Source organism: Callithrix jacchus, chromosome 4 (assembly GCF_049354715.1).
Source record: "Callithrix jacchus isolate 240 chromosome 4, calJac240_pri, whole genome shotgun sequence".
Lineage (NCBI taxonomy): Eukaryota > Metazoa > Chordata > Mammalia > Primates > Cebidae > Callithrix > Callithrix jacchus.
Window position 1 is genome coordinate 25,347,605 of NC_133505.1, and position 25,488 is coordinate 25,373,092.

A 25,488-nucleotide genomic window follows, 5' to 3' on the forward strand; every position below is an offset into this window, starting at 1 on the left:
TCTGTAACACGTGCTGTAGTAATGGTGTGATCGCTGTTTGTCCTGGGCCTTCACTTCTAAACAGAGCACTAAGGTGGGAGAGGAAAACCATATGAGGATATTGACCCCTGGCTTCTCTGGGTGGCAGCTCTGGCCTTTAGGAGTTTACTATCATTTACTTAAACAGCAGTTACCCCAAATTACTGATAGAAAGTTACCAGTTGCTCTGAAATCCAGATAGCGTCGCTAATGATCAGCCCTTTCTTCATCTCTTCCACTGGTTCCTAAAAATGTATCACTCAGGAAATGCTTTTAGAGAAAAATTGTGGCAAGACCCTTTGTTCCAGAGGAAAGATGTGCTATAACCCCAGATGATGGCTCCAGCATCCACCTAGGCCAGTGGAAACATTAGGCACTAAGACATTTAATAAAAAGAAGAGGGCAGGAAAGATGGAAAGCAGGAGGTGCAGGCACTCAGACAGCTGTCCTCAACCCACCTGGGATGGGCTGCAGAATAGTGTTTGCATTACCCCGAATGCAGTGATTTTTCTACCCCAGCAAAGACGGCACCCATCTCTACATTGTTCTAAAACACTTTCCCTATGCAAGAATCGGTTTAAGGGAAGGAAACCCTCTTAGGAGAGGAGGTGCTGGGCACACATCTGACAGCTCTGCCATCAGCAGGCAGTCCTCACCCAGCTCATCACAGCCCCAGAATCGCAGGCTACAGCCTCATGCTGTTTCAGAGAGAAGACACGGGTATGCGGATCCCTCTAACTTCTCACTGTGAGGGATGTGGGAGTTGGATGGTGCACGGAGCTAGCCAAGGCAATGCTAGTGACTGGCTTTGCCCCACGGGGCAGTGACAAGAGGGATCAGACCAGGGATGGCTAACACTGGTATCTTAAAGGTTAGGAAATGTTCCTTCTGATCTTTCCCAGGGGCTAGAGGGCTGCACTTCCTGACCTGTGTCCTTTCTTTGCCTTCAGGTCCACATTGGCCAACTGTATTCAACTGACAAGCTGATTATTGAAAATCGAGACATGCCCAGGACCTAGCGAGCCGGGACCAGCCACCAGCAGCGGCCAGGGACCACCTTCAGCATCCACTCTATGTTTGAGATGGAGGCTCCCAAAGCCAACTTACAATAGCCTCTTGTGCTGCCTGCCCTTTGGGAGCTGATAAACTGAGTCACATTTGCATTCTGCTGCAGCCTTACTGAAAAAGGACAGCTGTTTGTCCTTGGTTCAAGTGTTAGAATGAAGAGCTGGAGCTCGTTCAGAATAATGCCGTGTTACCACGTCTCCCCTCCACCTCACTCCTATCTTGTAGCTTATGACCACTGTGTATAATATTTCTACACTTTGTTTCTTGGTCCTTGACAATAAAAAGAATCGTCTCCCTGAGCCTTTCACACCAGATAAACCCCTCCTGATTAATGCATTTTCATTTCCTACTGATACAGGGCCTGAAGAGGGCTGTGGGGGACCCACAGGAAGAGTTCAACCCTGAGCTGAGAACTGCCTTGGTGAAAGTGAGTTGAAATACCACTTGAGACTGGGGACAGTATGGAGTAGGGCAGGGCTATGGGGGTACAAGGTGCACCCCGCAACTCATACCTGGCCCTAGTACAACAAAGGTGATGCGTGTATAGGTACACACCCAGAGATGGAGCACTGTGGATCAGCAGCCTCAGCCCCACCCAGGAGCTTACTAGAAACGCAGGCTCAAGCCCCTCCCCACACCTGGTGAATGAGAGCCCCAGCCTGACCCAAGCCCATGGTGACCCCCACACCCTGGAGCCTGGGACATGCTGGGCAGCACTGGTGCCCAAACCTGGCTGGTGCACTGAAGCACCTGGAGAGTTGGAGAGCTTTTTCAAAAGACATCTCAACACATCCCTCTCTGCAGATTCTGACTCAGTAAGTGAGGGGTGAGGCATGATCATTTTTCTCTATTTCTCAAGCTCTCCCAGTGTTTTTTTAATGTTTAGCCAGTTGGGAACCCCTGCTCTTTAAGTATATTACAAATAATAAGGGTATTGTTGGTATGGTTTATTCTTGAAAACACAGTCATTCCAAACAGAAAGAACGTCTTAAATAACTTGCTTGTCATCTGGGGAGTTTAGGAGGGACCAGACCCCGTCAGAGCGGTCTCTTGTTTCCTTTGTGTACAGTGCTGAATGGATTCCGTATCTGTGTGTTAAGGTTTGGAACAGGCTCATATAAATAGCACAGGTCCAAGAATAGCTGCAGTGCTGTCACCCCCTCATTTAACTCTCACAGTCATGGGACTGAGCACGTGCAGGCTGAGCCCACGTTCTTCTCACCCTCATGTTTGAACTCATGTCTCCTGTTCTATTTTAGAGAACATAGATTTGCTGCAATGATGCATTCAAATAGATGTAACGTGTACCCATTCTATTTGCAGTACAACTGTCACAGGGCAGAGCTGCCCAGCCCAGCCCTGCGTGGGGCTCTGGCTCAGGTCTTCCTGCATCAGTGGAGTTTGTGGTCACTCAGCAGCGAATGCATCCAACCTTCAGTACTAACAGATGCCACTGCCAATTTATACTTAAGCTACTTGGAAACCAAAGTCCAGATTTGAACCTCCGTACTAAAGGTACAAATTGCTAGCAAGATAACAGCTCCATAGGAGACTTCTCCCACTCCCCCAGTTTTTAGGCAATGAGGCAGTCCACCCAAACTTAATGTGGCCTGCAGGCTGTGACAGCAGGTTGCTTTTCTGTTCATTAAACTGGATGAATGGGTTTGAACATGCCCAAAGCCTTGCAAAACTAATCTTTGTAACTCAGATAAAATTATGCATTCGGAATCTGCAGAAAGATATAAATCGAAATTCTGTGGCAGGAAATGCCACAAACAGAGGCTTTGGTCCTCCACACTTCAGGTGTGTATCTGGCAGGCAGAGCCTGGCACTGGGTACTCCCCAACTCAGACCACCCAAGATTGACCCCAACTCAGATGACCCAAGCTAGAGCTTTGAACGAAGTGGCATTCCCATGGGATGATCCCTGGTGTTCCTCTAGGGAAGCATTTCGCCTCCTTCACTATACCCCAGCTGAGAGCACTATGGGGAACAGCAGCCATCATGGCCAGCCTCACAGAACTCTCTAGAACTTGTGCCTGCTTTGAAGATAGGATCCAGGCTGGGGTCTGGAGATCACTTTGCAATGCCAACATTTAGCAAGTGAGAAATACTATCATTAGTTAACTTCCCAGGCAAAACTCATTGGCTGAGCAAGGCTAATCCCTAGACATTCAGAGATGGCTCTGGGCTGGACTGGCTGTCAAGACATAATAGCTGGGAAATCTTGCATGGCCAAGCGCAGGGCTGTGGTGTCCTGATGGCTGTTGGAATCTGGATGGTGGAACTGAAAGAACTGGCTGGATTGCTTTAGGTGTACTCCATCCTGCTACTAAGTACTGCTACCTTCAACTCCCTTCATCTACAGCCTCACCCATTATCTCAAGCCCCGCCATAAAACCCACCGTCCAATCCACCATCCAGGAGCAAAAGGGGCAGAGTTCACCTAGTCCAACCCCCAAATCAGGTGTTAAAACTAAGAGCCTGAACATTTGCAGATCATGTACAGAGCCAGGGCCTTTCCCCTAAGCCCCTTTCACTCATTCATTTGTTCACTCAGTATTGACCAAGGCCAACTAGGGCCAGGTGCCAGGGAGCAACCAGTGAACAAGACAGACCTATCTGCACAGAGCCTGTGGCTAGCAGGGAAATCCAAGAAGAAAATGACAAGTCTTACGAATGTTACAAAGGGGAAAATATGAGTGCTGCCTGAGCCGATGGGAAGGGTTCCCTGGGGAGGGGATACTTTCGCTTGTGAATTAATGATGAGGATTGGCTGTGTGAAGGTGGAGAGATGGACTCTCCAGGCAGGAGAAACAGCACATGCCCTTAATAGGGGGAGAGGGTAGTACCATGCAAAGAACTAAAAGGAGTCCAGGATGGCGGCAGGCAAGGAAGAGGGACGTTTCCGCAACGTGGAGGGCCTTGGAGCCTCAGCCTAAGGATGGTGTGTGTGTGTGTGTGTGTGTGTGTGTGTGTGTGTGTGTGTGTGTATTTGAGAAGGAGTCTTGCTCTGTTGCTCAGGCTAGAATGCAGTGGTGTAATTTTGGCCCACTGCAACCTCTGCCTCCTGGGTTCAAGCGATTCTCCTGCCTCAGCCTCCCAAGTAGGTTGGACTACAGGTGCATGCCACCGCGCCCAGCTAATTTTTATATTTTCTAGTAGAGACAGGATTTTGCCATGTTGGCCAGGCTGGTCTTGAACCCCTGACCTCAGGTGATCCGCCTGCCTCAGCCTCCTGAAGTGCTGTGATTACAGGCGTGAGCCACCATGCCCAGCCAAGGTTTGTATTTTTTAAAAGGTCACATTGTCTGCTTTTGAGGGGATACACTAGGGGAGATGCAGGGAGACCAGCTTTTGGGAGGAGTGGAGCATTGGATGTGGCTTCCAGGCAAGCGATGATGGTGACTTCACCAAGAGAAAACAGCTGAGCAGAAGCAGAGTCACCATCACCCTGAGAACTGGCTGGGCTGGGCCTCCTTTAAGGAGGACAGGAAACCTGGAGCAGATCTGCCCCAGCTGAGCACAGCCCAAGCTCCCAGCCCACCTGCAGATACACAAGGAAGTCCAGAGTCCCCTAGCGTGGTCTCGCTTAGGTCAGTCAACTTCAGCCACCCCTCAGGTGTGTGCTAAATAATTAACTGTTGCATTAGTCACACGTTTGAAGGTAGATTATTATGAAGTAACAGCAAACTAATACAGAGAGCATCTCGTGTAATACCTTAATGTATTACCTTCTCAGGGCCACATAGCAAACCGAAGGGTAGGTAAAAAAAAAACGACCAAAACTGCAATCTCCTGTATGGGGACATTTCCACAAATACCTTCAGAATACAGGTCACTCCCTTTAGAGAACAAGTCCTGGAGGAGCAGTCATCACGTATCCTACTGATAGAAGGGCTGGCCAACCAGAAAGAAAAGGTAAGTTGAGTTGCCAGGACTTGATTGATTGAATGAGGAGACCAGGGCTGATTATAGTTTAAAAATTCACTGGAGCTGGGTGCAGTGGCTCATGCCTGGTAATCTCAGCACTTTAAGAGGTCAAGGTGGGCAGATCACTTGAGCTCAGGAGTTCGAGACCAGCCTTGGCAGCACAGTGAAACCCTGTCTATACAAAACATACAAAACTTAGCTGCATGTGGTGGCATGCAACTATTGTCCTACCTACTCTGGAGCCTGAGGTGGGAGGATCACTTGAGCCTGGGAGGCGGAGGTTGCAGTGAGCTGTGATCACACCACTGTACTCCAGCCTGTGTGACAGAGTGAGACCCTGTCTTAAAAAAAAAAAAAAAAATTCACTGGAATAAAACAACTTGAAAGACCCTTATAAGAATTTTACCGGTAACTCTCTGTAGAGCAAATAACTTCCTTCTTTAGGCAAAGCTCTCTGTATGTAACTTCGATTGGAAAAGGAGGGCTACTAGGGGGAAATTTTTCTACTTTGGTGATGAGATTAACTTAAGTTTGAGGAAGGTTGCTCTATGTATTGGCTGCTAATTTCTAAGAATGAACACAAGATCAACACGAAAGGCAATTTTCATCCATGGTTGGATGGCTGTGTGTCAGTAGCCAGGGTATGATTCGGAAGCCACATGAAGCAGCCGCCTTGCCTGGATCTCTGGAATGGACACATTTGCTGAGATCACAGAGATGAAGCTGGCAGAGCCATTATTCATTATTAAGAACGAAACAACAGCCAACAGTAACCATGCCACGTGCATACTCCAAGTTGACAGATGCCTCCCTGCTTCATCTAGTGTTTGCCAGTTGTTACAAAATGATCTAGAGAAAAACTGGAACTTGATGGAGAAAGCAATGACTTACGATTCAGCAAAGTTTATTTGAGAGTTTACCTAAAATCTACATGGACGGTGGCTCAGCTCACCTCTGAGAACAACAGGATCTTCACTTTTCAATCTTTCTGCAGCCCTTATTAGTGCCACAGGGAACCATGGATGAAAATTGCCTCTTGTGTTGATATCAATTTGGGGAATAGGATGGATGCAGTTGCTTTTGCTCAAGGGCAAAGTTTTAACTCCAAAGACCCTGAAGAGAGAACCCAGAAGGAAAACTCTCAGAGATTAATGGACTGTATTGTTTACCTGGGGAATCATTGACATCACAGCAGTAATAGCAGAGTCCGTGTCATGCTTTCCTCAAATTAGATCACAAGAATTACTGACACCAAAAGAGCTGGAACTGCACTTGGAGTCTGTCTGAGTAGCCAGTCTCGGCCTAACCATATCTGTGCTGATCACAGCATGGCCCGTGTTAATCATGAGGCATTCTGGCTGCACCTCCGCAGGGACTCAAGACTTCGAGTGAGACGCTGGCTCTGCAGGAAAACAGCTGCCTGGAAATGGTCCACATTCTCTTCCTAGTAAAGGGCTAAGCTTTCTTAGTCAAATGGTACTAAATAGAAATCTTTTTCTTCCATTAGCCAGAAAGGTACTTTATTTACTTTGTTTGGGAGTGTCAGTTAAATATTGTTGAAACATTTCACTAGAACTTCCTATCAATTACCTAGTGAATTCATGTGACTTCATCAGTCTTGAATACAGAGACCATTTAATAACAATTTCATTTACATGCACATATGTGATATGCACAGCATACACAGGATGTATGATCAAGGACTGCAATGCTGAGGCTAAGAGTCTTGTCAAGAGTTGCCAAATACACTCTTTCATTCATATTTCAAGCATGTAATGTATTTAAAATCATTAATTTGCCCAATTTTAGTATATATTAAGATACTTAAAACATAGCCAATGCTTCCGTGTAGTTCTCTAAAAATAGAAGTTTGTCCACAGTAGAGAAAGGGTAGCTTAGTAACTCAAACTACTAAAAATATAAAACATTTCTTTAAAGAAAAAAATCAGGCCAGGTGCAATGGCTCAATGCCTGTAATCCCAACACTTTGGGAAGCTGAAGCAGGAGGACGGCTTGAGGCCAGGAGTTCAAAACCAGCCTAGGCAACATAGCAAGACCCCAACTCTTAAAAAACAAAAACAAAAAACATGAGTTGGGTGTAGCATCTCGCCTGTAGTCCCAGCTAATTGGGAGGCTAAGGCAGGAGGACCACTTGAGCCCAGGAGGTCAAGTAAGCCATGATCGTACAACTGCACTCCAGGATAGGGGACTAGTGAAAAAAGAGAGAGAGAGAGAGAAAGGGAAAATGGTGTGGTGGTAGTTTTGAGGATGGCAGAAAGAAACTAGTCACTGGGATGGGACAGTCTGAACTGGTGAATGTCTTCTTGTACGAGGGACTCTAACTCCAGCCCGACCACTAGCTGGCTTTGTCATGTTGCCTGAATCCTAGTTCATAGAGGCTTCTTTTTGAGAAAATAAGAGCAGGTCAACTATGCAGCCACCAGGTATGTATGAACAGCCTGGAAAGTCATTCAATCCTTCATATTCCAGCTCTGCCACTTTAGTGAGATCCTGGGCAAGTAGCTTCACCAAATTTCTGTTTCCTCATCCATAAAAAGAAGTTAATCACATACCTACTTTGCAGGGTTGCTATCAGGATTTTAAATGCATAACACAAAGTTCTTTCACCAGGTTTAATATACAGTAAGCAATAACTGTTAGCTCCTGTGTCATTCCTTCTAGAAATTGTGCCAGATACCTTAGGGGTTGAAGAAATGGACCAAACGTGGATTCATCCCTTAATTGCAGAACATTTTGGATTGCCCTTAAGATGTGTATGTAAATAGCTTTACGAGTTCTATAAATTCCCTAGGAAAGGCACAGATGAAATAGGGCTGGAAAAGGGAGGGAGTAATATTCAGAAGAAGGAGGAGCTCCTTCTGCCTGAGCCATAAATGCTAGGATAAGGAGTGTGGGAGTTATTTGGTGGGAAAGGAGCTGCTGTGCAAGGGAACAGTGATGTATTGTAGCAGTGTGCGATGGAGCAGCTGGGGAGAGAGACACAGAGTGGTCACTCAGGAAGAGGGAGACCAGCCAAGGCCCTGTGGCAGACACAGAGATGTGAGGGAACTAGGGGCTGGCAGAGGGCAGTGTCTGTGTGGGTCAGATGGAAAAGAAAGAATGAATCCAAAAGGCATTTCCAAACTATGGACTTGAGTGATGGAGACACAGAATAAAGGATGGAGGTGAAGCAAATATAACACCAGCACTTTGATCCTGAAAGACTGGCAGGGCAGTGCCCCTCACTGAAGTAAGAGGGAGGCAACAGCACATCCGCCTTAACGGAAACACATGTCCACGGGAACACACCTTGCTCATTGCTTATGCCTGTGTTCTGTGGTGTCCTGTTTGCAGTAAGGCATTGGAGGCATCAGCCAAGCTCACAGGAACCCCTTTTGATCCCTCACAACAGGAGTTGGGGGCTCTTGACCACCGTTTTGTATCATAACCCCACCCCCACCTCTAACCACAGCTGATGGAACTGGGATGACACTTGTCCCCAAGGAGGTCAAGCACTTTCTCTTAGAACCAGGAGTGAGAGCTGTGGTTTCTCTCTGGGCTTCTTGCTGGAGCTCAAGCGACACAGGCCTGGGAGATCCGGAGCGGCCATCTTCCATCCATCATGTTGACAGAGGATAAGAGAAATCCAGTCTCGAAGGAGAGAAGAATGCAGCTGCAGAGAGCAGAGAAGAGGCAGGGAGCATTCCCATTCATTCCAGGGCTCCATATGTCTTGGCTTCCAGGCCCTAGAGAGGCCCCACAGCCCTTAGATTGTATGTAAGAATCCAGCATCCATGAGCCAACTCCCCTTCTTGCTCAAGCTGGCTTGTTTCAGTTTCTGTAACTTGCAATTTGGCACGTGCTGGGTTTTATTGAAATATGGGGCCATGCTGAGGCCTGCAAGAGGTAAGTTCCCATTTTTTAGTAGGTAAGTAACCTTACTGAGAAGGGGACCTGATCCTGCTCAGTCCTGCAGAAGAGCCGTGACAGGACCAAGGTGGTAGAGAGAGGGAGGCTGGCCTCTGGGCCAGACATTGACAGGTCTAAATGTCTAGGTTTGTATCCTGAGGAGACCAAGGAGGAGAAGAGGCACCCAAGCAAAACGTCCTTCCTATGGATCAAGTGCAGATATGCCATCTTCTCTCCATGTGTATTTGTTTTATCAGCAGATGGTTAAGAGCAGTGGATCTGGGTCAGATTGACCTGGGTTCAAATCCAAGCTCAGGCTCTAATTTCCTGGCACATTACTCATCCTCTCTGATAGTCAATTTCTTCATCTAAAAACTAGGAGTAATGTGCCAGGTGCAGTGACTCACACCTGTAATCCCAGCAACTCAGGAAGCCAAGGTAGGAGGATTGCTTGAGGCCAGGAGTTCAAGGCCAGCCTGGGCAACATAGCAAGACCCCATCTCAAAACAAAATAAATTAAAAATATGAAGATCTTAGAGACAGAATGTCATCTTGATAATTGACGTAGGTGACAATGAACAACATGAAAGTCCAAATTGGTTCTATCCCAGCGCTTTGGTGAGCTCAATAATTCAAGATCAGCTTGGGCAATTCAGTGAGGCCTCATCTCTACAAAAAAAAAAAAAAAATTAATTAGCTGAGTTTGGTGGCGCATGCTAGTGGTCCCAGCTACTCGGGAGGCTGAGTTAGGAAGATCGCTTGACCCCAGGAGGTGGAGGCTGCAGTAAGCCTAGATCATGCCTCTGCACTCCAGCCTGTATAACAAAGTGAAACCCCGTCTTAAAAACAAATGTTCCATAAGTCTGTATCTTCAACTGGCCCCATCAAATTCAAGGGAAACATGAGTCTGCAAAGCACATGCACTGCCCAGATTGTAGCCCCCACTGGTACAAGAAGAGAGAGAAGAAAGCTGTGACCTGCTCTCAGAACCTCCGTTAGACAAGCTTATGCCACAGTCAGTGTGGACAACGGCTGTCATCCACCAAGCAGGTGACTGTGAGCAGCAGTGAGGCAGGAGGAGACCACAAATATGGGAAAAGCCCTCGGCAACCAGGTGTGAAGAAGGGTGTTCCTCCAGCCCACCCCCGAGCTGAGAGTCAGGACTGAGTGAAGTCATCCAGGAAAGTGGCATCATATCCTATGAGTACCTAACCAAGTTGAAAGCAGCTGTTCCCCTCAGCAAGGGAGAGACACGGTTGACAAGTGAGGATGCCAGGGGTTCTGCCCACCATGGCGCTGATGGGTGTGTGACTCGGGTGATGTGAGATGAGGCGTGTGGATGTATGTACCTCCCTCACCCTGTTCCAGCCACCCTGGCTCAGATGGGCCATTCACAGCATGCATTGTTTCCAGCCTTTGACTATGACAGATCATGCCACTGTCCATATTCTCGTACGTGTCTCCTGGTGCTCATGTGTACACACTCCTGTGCCTAGGTGGAATTTCTGATCATGGGGTTATTCTGATTCAGGAGATGCTGCCAAACAGGTTTGCATAGTGACAGGCCCACTCCGAGGGTGTAGGTAGATGGGTTTGCACATGGGAACAGCATTGATGTGAAGCAGGGATCTCTGGGCCAAGCTCAGGCTGAGAAGCAGCTCTTGGCTGTGGGCAGTCTGCATCCAAAGGCCGGCTGGCCCTACACCACATGGAAGACCCGGCCCTACACCACTCCTGAGCGGAGCAAAGCCACCTGGCCTGCTGGCCCTGTCCTACCAGAGACTCACAGTGCCAGTCCTGGGGAGGCTGAGGGTCCATCTGAATGAAGAAAATCCCATTTCCTTTCATGTGTGGAGCTTGCGGAGTTTGGAACAAAGCAGGATGTGTAAGGGCAGAGAATGTATCTATAGATGTAGGCGTGGAATTGTCCATATAAATTAAAGTCCAAGCCGGGTGTGGTGGTGCACCCCTGCCTGTAGTCCCAGCCACTCAGGAGGTCAAGGCAGGAGGACCACCTGGCCTCGGAGTTCAAAGTCAGCCTGGGCAAGATAGCAAGACCCTGTCTCTAAAAAGAATTTTTTGTTTTGTTTAAAAACACACACAAAAGCAAAAAGAACAGACCCCAGACAGAGGACCCTCAAGAGTAGCTGCTACAGATAGGCTGGATAATTTCAGAAGAGGCTGTTGTAAGGGAAGGCGATGTATGTAAGTGAGATCAGTATATGCATACCGTGTATATGATGTCATAACCATGCATACTTAATACACATCTGTGCTGGTTTGAATATTTGTCTCCTTCAAAGCTCATGTTGAAACTGAATCCTAAAGTGGCAGTATTGACAGAAGGGGCCTTGGAGAGGTGACTGGGTCATACAGGCTCTGCCATCATGAATGGATTAATCCATTAATATATTAATTTATTGGCTGGGTGTGGTGGCTCACGCCTGTAATCCCAGCACTTTAGGAGGTGGAGGTGGGAGGATTCCTTGAGCTCAGGTGTTAGAGACCAGCCTGGGCAAACTGACATGCCATCTCTACAGAAAATCAACAAAAATGATCGAGATGTGGTGGCTTATACCTATAGCCCCAGCTACTCAGGAGGCAGAGGCTGGAGGATCCCTGGAGCCCAGGAGATGGAGGCTGCCATGAGCCATGATAGTGCCCCTGCACTCCAGCCTGAGTGACAGAACAAGACCCTGTCTCAAATATATAGAAATATTAGACTGGTGGCTTTGTAAGAAGAGAAGGAGAGACCTGAACAAGCCTGCTCAGCCCTCTCACCCTGTAATGCCCTGCGTCACCTAGAACTCTTCAGAGAGTCCCCACCAGAAAGAAGGCCCTCGCCACATGCAGCTCCTTCACCTTGGACTCCTCAGCCCCCATAACTATAAGACATGAATTCCTTTCCTTTATAAAGTATCCAGTTCTAGGTGTTCTGTTATAAGCAACAGAAAACAAACTAAGACAGCATCCAACCATGTGGACAAGAAACAAATGGATGCTTTCTGCCCAGGGAACAAAAGCAGTTTATCTGGGTATCACACTCAGGGCTACTATCATCTGTCCTCCCAACTGGAAGATTCACTTATGCTTCCTGCATTCAGCTGGAGCCAGACAGTGTTCATTCTCAGAATAAAATCAGCAAAAACCAAACTGGCAGAGGCCAGAAGGAAAAGAGAAAGATATTGAGACTACTTGCATGCTTGGCACTTCACAAGCAATTTCCCTCAGTGCTCACCACAATCTACATTAGGCAGGAATTACCGCCCCTATTTTGCAAGCATGAAAACTCACTCTCACTATTTTAAGGGATGGGTCTGAAAGCACATGGCTAGCCAGGTGTGAGCTGGTGGCAACTGCAGGCCTGGCTATCCTACAGCCAGTGCCTCATCCCCACACAGGCCACCTCCCCTGTAGCTAAGGGTACTTCTTCGCCAATGCTTTCTACACCTCTCAGTGGTAGGGTTGGATTTTTGTGTTTGTTTTTTTTTGAAACAGTCTTGCTCTGTCACAGGCTGGAGTGCAATGGCACGATCATGACTCACTGCAGCCTCTACCTCCCAGCCTCAAGCAATCCTCCTACTCAGCCTCCCAAGCAGCTGGGACTACAGGTGTGTGCCACCACACCCAGTTAATTTTTAAATTTTTGGTAGATATAGGGGTTCGCTATGTTGCCATTGCTGGTCTCAAACTCCTGGCCTCACGCAATCCTCCCACCTCAGTTTCTCAAAGTGCTGGGATTACAGGTGTGAGCTACTGCACCCACCTAGTGGTAGTTTTCCTTTTTTTTTGAGACGGAGTTTCGCGCTTGTTACCCAGGCTGGAGTGCAATGGCGTGATCTCGGCTCACCGCAACCTCCGCCTCCTGAGTTCAGGCAATTCTCCTGCCTCAGCCTCCTGAGTAGCTGGGATTACAGGCACACGCCACCATGCCCAGCTAATTTTTTGTATTTTTAGTAGAGACAGGGTTTCACCATGTTGACCATGATTGTCTGGTTCTCTTGACCTCGTGATCCACCCGCCTCAGCCTCCCAAAGTGCTGGGATTACAGGCTTGAGCCACCGCACCCGGCCGGTAGTTTTTCTTAAAAAAGGTTTCGCTTAACTTAATTTTTATTATTATAACTTTTATTGTGATATGGTTTAAAACTCACAAGAAATTGCAGAAATAGCACACAGAGGTCCCATATACCCTTCACACAGCTTTCCACAATGAAAATGTCTTCCGTAATCATAGTACATTGTCAAAACCAGGAAATCTACTTTGGCATAATACTCTGGGTTTTCTTTTTGTTTTGTTTTTGGTTTTTTGTTTGTTTCAGACGACGTCTCACTCTGTTGCCCAGGTTGTAGTGCAGTTGCTTGATCTCGGCTCACTGCAACCTTCACCTCCTGGGCTTAAGCAATTCTCCTGTCTCAGCCTCCTGAGTAGCTGGGATGACAGGCGTGAGCCTCCAAGCCTGGCTAATTTTTGTATTTTTAATAGAGATGAGGTTTCACCACATTGGCCAGGCTGGCTTCAAACTCCTGACCTCAAATGACCCACCTGCCTTCCAAAGTGCTGGGATTACAGGAGTGAGCCACCACACCCAGCCAATACTCAGGGTTTTTAACCTCAGCAATCAGGTTTGTTAAATTAAGTTTATCCTAAAGCTGCCTCCATACATATTTTAAGTTTGGCCTAAAGGTTTTTCTATACATAGTGAACTGTAATTTAACTGGGTATGTAAAGAGACTATAACCTACATTTGTGCCAGTCACTGAGTTTCAGCCAATCACAGGCAGCCCGGCTGTTTCTGTACCTCACTTCCATATTCTGTACGTCACTTGCCTTTTTCTGTTCATTCATCTTCTTCCACCACGTGGTAGCACTGGAAGCCTCTCTGAATCTATTCTAATTCGCAGGCTGCCCGACTCATGAATAGTTCTTTGCTTGGTTAAACTCTGTTAAATTTAATTTGTCTAAGGTTTTTCCTTTAACAGGTTTTAGGCCAAAGAATTCTTTATTATGAGGAGCTGGTTAGCAGCACCCAGGGGCTCTACCCACTAGAAGCCAGAATCATACCCTCTCCCCGATTGTGAGCACCAAAAATGTTTGCAGACATAATGATCACTTTTATTTTTAATCTTTAATTGATATATAATGGTGGTACATATTGGGGGGTACATGTGCTATTTTGATACCTGTATCATATGTGTGATGATCATAGCAGGGTAACTGGGCTATAGATCGTCTCCAGCAATGATCTTGGTGTTGAAAACACCATAAATCTTCTCTTCTGGCCATTTTTAACTGCACAGTAAATTACTGTGAATTATATTTTCCCTCCAGTACTATCAAATATTACAACATATTCCTTCTGCCTGTGTTTGCACCCATTAACCAACTCCTCTTCATTCCTCTCCCCCTTCAGTGGTTCCTTTTAACGTGCCACATTGCTTACATTCTGTATTCAAATCAGGGCTTTGGTTCCACAGTTTTTAGGTGTGATACATACGGAAACATAACCATACAGTTGTGCAGCAAACAAAAAGTACAAGAAAATCCTCAGAATTGAACAGACATTTTCAAGCCACAAAGATAGAATTACCCCATTTAAAAACCAAGGAGACATCTGAAGGCTGGGCTTGGACTGCAGTCATTCTCAGTTTAAATAAACACTCAAAACCACGTTCACAGAATCTGTGATCATCCCTAATATTCCACCAGGCACATTGCTCAAGCAAAGTTTTTTTCTAATTTTTGGTTTTGTTTTAAGAGACAGGCTCCCATTTGTCATTCAGTGGAGTCCAGTGGTGCCATCATAGCTCACTGCAGTCTCAAACTCTTCAGCTCAAGCGATCCTCACACCTAAGCCTCCTGAGTAGCTTGGACTACAGGTGTGTGCCATCATGCCTGGCTAATTTTTAATTTTTTTTTTTTTTTGAGATGGGGTCTAGCTCTGTCGCCCAGGCTGGAGTACAGTGGCGCAATGTCAGCTCACTGCAACCTCTGCCTTCCAGGTTCAGGTGATTCTCCTGCCTCAGCCTCCTGAGTAGCTGGGATTACAGGCGTGTCCCACCACTCCTGGCTAATTTTTGTACTTTTGGTAGAGACGGGGTTTCACTATGCTGGTCAGGCTGGTGTTGAACTCCTGACCTCGTGATCTGCCCGCCTTGGCCTCCCAAAATGCTGGAATTACAGGTATGAGCCACCGTGCCCAGCCATTTTGTAACATTTTTATAGAGATGGGGTCTTGCTTTGTTATTCAGGCTTGTCTTGAACTCCTGGCCTCAAAGGAACCTCCTGCCTCAGCCTCCCAAAGTGCTGGGGTTATAGGCATCAGCCACTGCACCTGACCTCAAGCAAATCTTAAGACAGAGGTAAATGAGGTTATTTTCTTTTATGTTATTAGAGGGAACTGTATAAAATTCCATGTAATCACATTAAAATACACTGTTCACAACAGTGGCTCATTCTTGCCATTGCTGCGTAGCTGATACAGGAAGCCTCAGCCCATCCAGTTTCAGTTAAGTCAGACATTTCACCAACAGAAGTGGATGGCCATCTCTGCCACAGTCCCAAGAACCAACCCAGTCTGGGTTGGAGGTCTCATCAGGCCCACTGGCAAGTCAGGACCCTTCAGAGGCAGCATCCCTAGAAAGCTCAGGAACTCCAGACACATACCTGGTTAGGCTACATTGCATTTTCAGACCCTGAAGAAGTGACTTGGACATCTCAATGATATTACAATGGTGGTCAATGGACTATTACTCACAAGGAAACCATCGCACGTCAAATTGGGTCTTCCTTGCCCTAAAGTCCCAAACATTTGCTATCACATAATGGTTAACAGGCCACAGGCATCCACCGTTGCAGAAAATGGGGCTGAATTGTAAAAACCCTTGGATCTAACAAATCTACCCAGATAGCACAGACTCCTTTTAAAAAGTTTTTCGTAAAGTGACTAATGATAGCTGGATATATCAGACTCATTTTGTAAGATTTTCTGAACCAAATGGACATGGCAGAGTCTAAAGTGGAGGCTCAGAAAGCTCTGCCTTTGACTTTGAAGCAGCCATCAGGGCACTTCTGCCCAGGCCAGAGTCTGCAGGGGCCAGGGAGAACAAGCCATGGCCTGGGCTTGGAGCCCCAAGGTAGGTGTTTCAACCCCCACCACTGTCACATGATCTCGATAGTGGTGGGTCATGCCAGGCAGGACAACCCCTGGCCTCAGAACTCAACATTTTTGCAATACATCTCAAAGGCATCATTTCCTCTGCCAGAAACAAAACAAAACAGAACAAAAAAAACAGTCTTCCAGGGCTCATTGCAACAACACATAAATTCATCTTTAATTACTCTGGTAAATAGCACAATCCAAAATAACTCAGGATTCTGGTTACAAAAGCAACATCTAGTTCAGGTGGGGTTTTTATATGGGGTGAGGGTGGGTCACCCACAGACCTTTCTAAATGTGTACTAAGTTATTTTTATTTCCAAAGAACATATTGCATGTTTCATTGTTAACACTTGTCTACAACTTAATATCCAAGTATATTCACAGATATCTTGGGGACCTTCTACGCTTTTACAATCCTAATGCAGCAAACAGAAACTCACTAAAAAAATCTTAGGTTCTGCACCTAATGGTGATCTGAGTGTCACAGGGGCTCTGGTTTTGCTGGCTGAAAAGTGCAGTTTTAAAAACTGCCTGAAATCTGTGCACATAAACACGACTGCTGCTTAACCAGACTGAAAGGAACACAATGGACTGCTTCAGCCTACTTACAGTGGTTATGAACAGAAACTCACCACATTTTTCTTTTTTTCTTTTTAAATAATGTAACACTTAGAGGGGGCGGGGTGGGAAACTCTTTCTGGGAAATAGTGAGCTCTTCCACCTATTAAGGGTTTAAAAAGATGCTGCCTCACCTGCACCAGAACAATTTCCTAATGACAAGGGTTCTTTACCCAAAGCTGTCAAGGAAGGAGCTGAAACCACGGGTCCTGAGAGAGCACAGCAAGGCGGCCCCTTTAAGTGTTGTTAGTTTCCCACGAACAGAGAAGTCTCATCTGCCAGAGAGGATGCCTCCTCAACCCAACCCCAGAGTAGCTGCTTGTAGAGAAACCATCTGCAGGATGTGTTCACGAAATTTTCAATTTTAAGATGAAATGTTTCAAACTTAGTTCATGAAAGCTGTCTGCCCCACTCCTAATTCCATCCAGATTTTCAGACCAAATTTTCTATTTCCAGATATGTTAAGATGCTGTTAACGTTGTGAGAAAGGACCTCAGGTAACAAGTTTCAAAGAACACGACCTGACCAGACCAATGACAAGGATGGGAATGGGAGGAGTAATGACAGCTGGAGAAATTATACCAGCCCAATTTCCTTAAATGTCTTATAAGTCACTTGAAAATGGCTTCACCTTACCAGAAAAGTTTGCATAAGTGTATGTGTGGTTTGTATAAATGCAGAGTTTCTGGTTGAACTTGCTCTGAACTCATGACTTAAACAGACTTACTACTCCATCGATCTCACCTATTCGATTCTTCTAGTAGCCAACTCACTAGGAAAGTCTCTCACCAGTGAACCTTAAAAGGAAGCCCTTGATCTTTGCCATCTCAAGAATCTTCATTTAGCTGACATGTGCCTCTGTTCTTTCCAAAATTTTCCTGTTCACAGTCAACCAAAGTCAAAGAACTAAACTTCACAAAAAGCAAATGCAGTGTCTACCAAGAAGAATCAAAAGAGTTTAAATCTGAATGCGCCTGAAGTTACAGTATTTAGCACTCTGACAACCAGACCTTGGAGGATTTAAAGATCAGTATGGGCTGCATTCTGATGGCGCCTCCCTGATCAGCTAAAGGGAGTCCAAGGAGGAACACAAAAGATCACAAGGTAGAATGTGTCTATTTTGTGGTCTAGAAGCAAAACACGGTGTGTCCGGCCGGGGGGGCGGGTGGCTCACGCCTGTAATCCTAGTACTTTGGGAGGCCGAGGCAGACGGATCATGAGATCAAAAGATCAAGACCACCCTGGCCAATATGGTGAAATTCTGTCTTTACTAAAAATACAAAAATTAGCTGGGTGTGGTGGCACGCACCTGTAGGCCCAGCTGCTTGAACCCTGAACCCAGGAGGCAGAGGTTGCAGGGAGCTGAAATCATGCCACTGCATTCCAGCCTGGCAACAGAGCAAGATTCTGTATCAAAAACAACCACAATGACAAAACAGTGTTACCCAGGTTTCCAGTCACCTGCCTGCTTACTCACAAGACAACCAGGACCACTCTAGAAGGGGAGGCCAGGACACTGCAATGAGCCCCAGTTGTCAGCTGTTCAAAGCCCCTTGCCTCAGTGACTTCAGGCAGCACATCCCCAATTCCAGGAGCTCGTCAGGTCCTGGCATCTTGGGGACTGGCTGAACAAAGGCTGGACTGCAAATAGCTCACAATCTGTCTTGCCATTAAGTTTCCACATGTCACAGCATTTTCTTTAAATCTACAAATGTGGGTCCTATTGTGTGAACCAAAAATGCAAGTTTGATTCAGTTCCACGATGCCACAAAAAAAACCCAAGATATTTCCTTCCTAGGGCTGTTCCTTACACTCCTGACAAAGAACACGTGGCACCAATCACACTGCCCCACCAGGCTCCAAGCCACAATGCTCCAAACAGACACACAACTGAATCGGGGAATGAAAAATCTTGGCCTGCTAAAAGAAAAACCATTGTGCTAGAAAGCTGAAATATGGAAACCTGTGAAATTATGTATGAAGAGTCCAACGCTAACGCTCCTAAAACGAACTGAGCAGGAAGATGTGGTTCGCTGTGGACGGACTCCTTGTGGACAGGCTCAAGAGCCAAAGGGAAGCTTCCAGGGAAGCCCTCACCCCTGGGTCAAGGCAGAAGAAAGGACCCTGTGGTGAGGGGATGGTCAGAATGGAAAGCCCACTGCACACTCAGAAGAGAAAATCCACTGCCCCTGTAGTCGAGGTTTGTGGATAACAGCAACTACCGGCATTCCCACTTGCTCCTGAAGGCTGCCTGAGCCATTGCCCTTGCTGCCCTGGACAGAGACTCCCGGTGTCCCCAGAGCTCAGTGGGCATCTAGAGTAGAGAGCACACTTCCTAGAGCAGGATCCTGACCTCCCTAGTTAAGTCTTGGAATTGGCTGACCACCTTGCTCCATAGACCAGAAGATTCCTAGAGAGAAAAGTGGTTTCATACAGATTGCCATATTCCCAGCCTGTGCTTCTGAAGCTCTAGATAGGAACACATTTCACCCAACATCCCCTCATCCAGTGATCCATGGACATGCTTTCCAGTAAATCCCTCTCTGGTGGAGGACAGGGTCATTAACTCAACTGAGAACTTCATTTTTATCGCTAGAGCTAGGTAACATTTTTAAGTTATTACATATTTAAGGAGAATGATCTTCACTTACTCAAGTTGAAGCAAACATTGCTGCAAAAAAGCACTGACTACGCTGTAGGAATTTTGTTTGTGGTGGTGGAGTGCGTGTGTTCCTTTCAGGAAATACTCTTAAATACTTCCTGACTCTGATCATATTGCCCCTTCCTTTGAAATAACTTTTCAAAAATCAAAGAAAACCTATTTGTATTACCTTTACATTGCATTGCAGAATGTTTGCCATTAGTCTACAATGAGAAGTTGGCACTTTTATAAAATAAAATTGACATTCAAAAGATTGCCAGTGTTAATGCTTTGGAAAAGCTGCATGCATTGGTGAAATACTGGGCTGTTTAAAATATCTTACCAAATTATGAGCTTTTTTTTTTTTTTTTTTGAGATGTAGTCTTGCTCTGTCTCCAGGCTGGAGTGCAGTGGTGTGATCTTGGCTCACTGCAATCGCAATCTCTGCCTCCTGGGTTCAAGTGACTCCCCTGTCTCAGCTTCCCGAGTAGCTGGGACTACAGGCGTGCAGTACCACGCCCTGCTAATTTTTCGTATTTTAGTAGAGACGGGGTTTCACCATGTTAGCCAGGGTGGTCTCTATCTCCTGACCTCATGATCTGCGCACCTTGTCTTCTCAAGTGCTGGGATTACAAATGTGAACCACAGCACCTGGCCCAAATTATGAACTTTTGAAGTGTGTGTGACCACCTCTCGCAAATCACAGCCAAGGCCTGCCAGGGTCTTTGAGACTGGAAGGAGAGCAACACAAGGTTTTCTTTTGTTCTTTCCTAGCAGCCATACTGGATGCTCATTATATTATGAAATAATTCCTTTTAAAATGAATCATTTGAACTTCAAAATATAGTTTTGAAAATGAATAATGGTGTTATGACAGAACAGAAAGTCTTCTGTACACACACTAGAAATCTATTTCTCTCTGTTTGATTCTAGATTTAATGGGTTACCATTTTAAAGGATACTAGACAAAAAGATCTCTGTTTGGATCATTATATTGGGCTCCTCATTTAATTTTAAGTAATACAAAACAATCTAAAATGTTGCATTATTGCCACATAAACCACCATCTTCAAACAATGTTATAGCATATGTATACTGTCAATATCTCAAAAATCAGTGTATTTATATTTAAATACATAGGAAAAATACGGCTATGCAATAATGCACCTTTAAGAAATGGTTTACCAGATCAAGATTACCTAATGATATGTGAGAAGGCTTGATTGCTTTTATATTTAGTAACAGAAAATTTGTGTTATTTATCATTTGTCATTTTTAGTCATAAAGTTGTTATAAGCATATATGATTGAGTATTCATTATTTCATCTATGTGACCATTTATAAAAGTCTAAATTATAATTTGTTAACTCCTCATGGCTTTCTGCCAATAAATTATTTTTAAAATTTCCTATGATCAGTTTACTCTGGGAGACACTGCCATAGTCAAAGGAATATCTCCAACCCAAAGTTCAAACTAAATACTTCTGTTGTGTAAGACACCATGTTCTGAAGCACAGAAATATCTGGCAGTTTTGTAGTTTTCAGACAGGGGCTATATTTCAGTTGCACTTATGTGTTATTATTTTTTAGGTGAAAGAAGGCAATGGATAGATTCCGCTCCCCAATACAATAATAACTGCACTTTTGACATTTTCGTGTTTATTCTAAACAAGATTATTGACAGTAATAGAAAGTTACCTTTACCCAAAGGAGGTTTATTTCAAGTGTCCAAAACTCCCTAAAAGTTTAAATGCTTTATTAACTATAATTTTCAGCATATAGTGTTTAAAATCTACTACTTCTCTAGAGCAGGGGTTGGTAGCCTTCTGAAAGAGGGCTAGACACGAAATATTTCACACTTTGCCAGCTGGTCTCTGCTGTGTCTATTCCACTCTGCTGCATAGCATGGAAGCAGCATAGAGAAGACAGAAACGAGTGTGCACAGCTGTGTTCCAGTGGAACCTGATTTATGAACACTGAAATAATAATTTTATATAATTCTCATGTACCACCAAATAGTATTCTTTTGAATTTTTTTAAAAATTAAAAAATGTAAGGTCGGTGCGGTGGCTCACACCTGTAATCCTAGCACTTTGGGAGGCCAAGGTGGGTGGATCACCTGAGGTCAGGAGTTTGAGACCAGCCTAGCCAACATGGTGAGACGCCATCTCTACTAAAAATACAAAAATTAGCCAAGTGTGGTGGCCAACGCCTATAATCCCAGCTACTCTGGAGGCTGAGGCAGGAGAATTGACTGAATGGGAGGCAGAGGTTGCAGTGAGCCAAGATCGCACCATTGTACTCCAGCTTGGACAACAAGAATGAAACTCCATCTAAAAAAAATATTAATAAAATAAAAAATAAAAATGTAAAAACCATTCTTAGGTCACAGGCCCTACAAGAGCAGGCTGTGTGCCAAATTTGGCCCATGGGCTATAGTATGTATGCCCAGTCCTGTTCTATCAAGCAACAGTGAAACTGTCCCTCCTTAGAGACTACCATCCCCCAAACCACTGATTATACTCGCCATGTGCTGTAAAATGTGAAGACTTAAAAAAAAAAAAAAAAAAGGAAATTACTGAGGCAGAGTCAAGGGGTGACAGACTCATGACCTCACTCAGGATGCCCCACTGCCCGCTCATGCACAGAGGGCTACATCATCTTGGCATCCACAGCCAGCACAGCAGCCAAGGCCATCCATACCCCACCCCACACCCCACAGGCCTGCCAAGGTGCCCATCTGCGTCTGAGTAGCAGTGACTCGCTGGGCCTGCTTCCTCGTCCATCAAGTCACCACTCTGCACTGGGGCTCTGAGAGGAATAGAAAGCCAGCTTTCCATCCCCCATCCCCTGTGCTCGAAGTCCCCGACTAAAAGGGCCCAGCTTCTCTGACTACTAATGGCCGGACAAGTCTCACAACAGCATGCTTTGTCTACACAAAGGGCGCTGGAGCCTGTGTGGCCGGCTCTCGCAGATCACAGCCAAGGCCTGCCCGAGGACTCTGGCATTTCAATTCACCAAACATCCTTACGGCAGAGGACAGAACACTTTCTACAGAACATTTTAAAGCACGTGGGAAATTGGGGCCCTTTTGCATCAGAGCGGAAGGACTGGAAGGAGAGGAATTTGTAGACTGCTGTTTAACGATTGTTAAAAGTGCGTGCATCATCAGCTGACAAAGATTGGCCGACTGCCAATGCCTCCCCAAACGCACGGGAGCTAAAATACAGAGTACAACGTAAAAGGGGGGCGAGTGGCCTTTACTTTTTTAAAGGACATTTGTATACAGTCGCACAAGTAAACAACGCCAAGTCTGGGCAAACATTTCCCGCATCCCAGTCAAAAGAAAAAGGTGGCTTGGCCCGGCCCAGCCCGGGTTTTCTCTAAGAAACAGGCTGGGGTGTAAAGGTCCCACGCACCATCCACCCACAGTCCATGGCATCTTCCTTTGGTGCACAGTGGCAGGACGCTTTGTCCTTTCTGTAGGGGTTTCCAGCAAGCTGCAAGGGCTGAAATATGGTATTTAAAGTTAAAAACCAATCCCAAGGTCTTAGAACCACGCCCGGGAGTCGGGAGCCTTTTTCTTTGGAGGCAGCCGCTCCGGGCCTTGGGAGTCTCTTTCTATTCTGCGCAGGCTGGGAATTCTAGAGGCCATGTAGGAAGGTCCAAAGGACAAGAAGACTGAGGCCGGAGGCTCTCGGCGCTTTGCTCTCTAAGCTCGCTCACGTGTCTGCCGGGATGCGAATCGACAGTTCGACGTCTCCCCATTTTCCCTCCACAAGCCCCACCCTTCAGATCCAACATGCTCAGCAAAGCATCCCAGCAAGTCCCTTGGGACAGCGGCCAGAGCTCCACGTGCTGATTAGCCCTGCCCCACGGCTCTTCGAAGCACTCCAGGCTCAGAGCGCGTCCTCACGGCGCGCGTAGCGCAGCGTGTAGTTGGCACCTGCATTGTTGTCCCAGTACTCTCCCTGCGCGCAGCGGTAGCAGACCGCGAAGTGGACCTCGACGCCCCGCGCGTCGGCTTCCTCTCCGTCCTTAGGCTGCAGGCCGGGAGGCAGGCACAGTGAGAAGTGGAAGCACTCGGCGCCTGGCTGTTTCTCAGCATCCCCGGACCGGGGCTCGGAAGCCTCCGACGGCGCCTCTGGTGGCTGTGGCTCCTGCGGCTCGGGCTGCAGCTCAGCCGGCACGTCCAGGAAGGAGCGCCACTCCGTAAAGGTGTAGCGCACGGTCACGGCCCTGGGCCCAGGGCAGCTGAGCACCCGGCCGGAGCCCTTCACCTCCGCGCCCGGGGCCGCCGAGCACTGCACGCTCTCCAGGCACACGCGCTGCCGCTGCAGGCGCTCGGCCGCGGCGCTCGGCCCAGGGAGCTGGAATAGCGGTCGGAGCCGGGAAGGCTGCGCTGAGAGGGGCGCGGCCACCGCCGCCGCGGCCAGCAGGCCCCCGAGCTGCTCCAGATCCTCCGCGCGCATGGGGAAGCTTCGGAGGCGCGAGAGCACAGCAGACGGCACCTGCGGCTCGTCCGCCTCGCTGAAGTGCTTCACGCTGGCCAGGCTCAGCCCCAGCGTGTCCGCGAACTGCACCCGCTTCTTGCACTTGGCGCAGCAGCCGCCCCGGCCGAGCTGCGCGTCTTCCGCCCCCTCGCCGCCCAGCGCCACAGCCTGTTGCTGCTGCTGCTGCTGCTGCTGCTGCTGTTGCAGGAACTTGGCCGCCTGCAGGATGGGGTCCGCGGGCAAGGAAAAGGAGCGCGCGCGGCAGCGGCGGCGACATTCCAGCAACTCCTCCTGCTCCTGGAGGGCGGCCTCTTCCTTCGGGGATAGGGGCCTATCGCCTAGCTGAGCGTTGGGACTCTGGGTCTCCGAAGTGCCCTCTCGGTCGCCGCTACCCTCCACATATAGGACCCCCGGGACTGGCAGCTTCTCGGCCGGCGGGGGCTCTCCAGAGGGGGCTGGTCCCCGCGCCTCCAAAATTAGTCGTGCCCCTGTGGGCTCCATGACGCCGTTTGTCCCTGGAATTGCCCGGGCGGAACTGGACCCCCCTGGAGACTTAACTAACTTCTCGGGCGGTGGCAGGAGGGCTCCAGCTCAGGCTCGCCCTCCCCGAGGCGAGTCGTCCCAGGCTCGAGAAGAGAACGCAGTCCCACTTTGGAGCCTCCGGCTTTTAGCTGCGGCTGCCCAGGGCAAAGTGGGAGGAGGATGCGGGCCTGGGGCCGGCTCCCGGGCCACACTGCCTCCGGGTTGAACCTGCCCGGGCCAGGGGGAGGGCCGAGGGCGGGGAGGCGCGGCCGCTGGGACACCTGGAAGCGAGTTCCCGAGTACTCGAGTGGAATGCGGGGTTGACTTTCTGTCGTTCGCAGCTTCCCTGAGGCCCCTACTCGCACCCCAGCGGGGCTCGCATCTGTTCCGCCTCTGGAGCACCTCGAAGTGGGGTGCAGAGTTCGCGCTCAACCGTCAGAGACCCCCACGTGCACAGAGATTTCCTGCCATGAACTTGGCCTGACGGGTCTGGCCCCCAGAGGATCACCGAGCGCTCCCCTCTCTGCTGTCTCCCGGGCCTGGGGAGTCCCCGGTGCAGCACGGAATTGGAGAAAACTTGCCTACGCGGAGGCTGGAAGGAAGCCTGTCCCGCGCCGCCGGAGACGGGGAACGTCCCTTCCCTTCTGCTCCTGCCTTCCCCAAACTTCAGGGCGCCCCCGCGCTCCAGTCCCACTCGGAAGCCTGACTGGATTAGGCGCGCTCCGCTCTGCGCTTCCGAAAGCCGAGAAGCAGGAGCCGCCGCCCGCATCTGCCCAGTGGCGGCGCGGGTGGGCTGCGGCCCGACTGGGGCGGGGACCGTGCGGGGACGCGGGGAGGAGCGGCCATGGCTCTCAGCAGAGAGCGGCTGGAGGCCATTCTTCCCGGGGCCTGGAGCACGTCTCTCTCTCTCTCTCTCTCTCTCCCGCCCCCCCTCCCCCGGCCCGCCAGCCCGCCAGCCCGCCAGCCCGCCGCTCCCGCGAGTCCGCGCCCCGGGCCTCCCAGGGAGAGAGAAGAGTGGCTCTGCGGGGCCAGCGCCCACGCCGGGCTCACCGCCTCCCACCGCGACTGGACGCCAGCGCCCCACGCCCCCTCCCCGCCTGCCGGCAGTGGGGGCCTGGCCCGGG

The 25,488-nt window shown here is 48.1% G+C and overlaps 2 protein-coding genes across 5 annotated transcripts in view; one reads left to right on the forward strand and one right to left on the reverse strand.

Annotated features, from left to right (window-relative positions):
• Positions 1-1,404, forward strand: part of LYRM4 (LYR motif containing 4) — a 158,323-nt gene extending 156,919 nt beyond the window's left edge. For all 4 annotated transcript variants that reach the window (XR_013533784.1, XM_008994016.5, XM_054253741.2 and 1 more), the window contains one exon: positions 969-1,404. Coding sequence is in view for 2 of the 4 variants with exons in the window: in XM_054253741.2 (XP_054109716.1) it covers positions 969-1,037 (69 nt within the window). In the remaining 2 variants the exon portion in view is untranslated. The remainder of the gene's footprint in view (positions 1-968) is intronic.
• Positions 1,405-20,991: 19,587 nt separating this feature from the next.
• PPP1R3G (protein phosphatase 1 regulatory subunit 3G) lies at positions 20,992-25,266 on the reverse strand. The gene has a single exon (XM_002746252.6). The coding sequence runs from the start codon at positions 24,341-24,343 to the stop codon at positions 23,249-23,251; it is 1,095 nt and encodes a 364-aa protein (XP_002746298.3). The 5' UTR covers positions 24,344-25,266; the 3' UTR covers positions 20,992-23,248.
• Between the last annotated feature and the right edge of the window lie 222 nt (positions 25,267-25,488).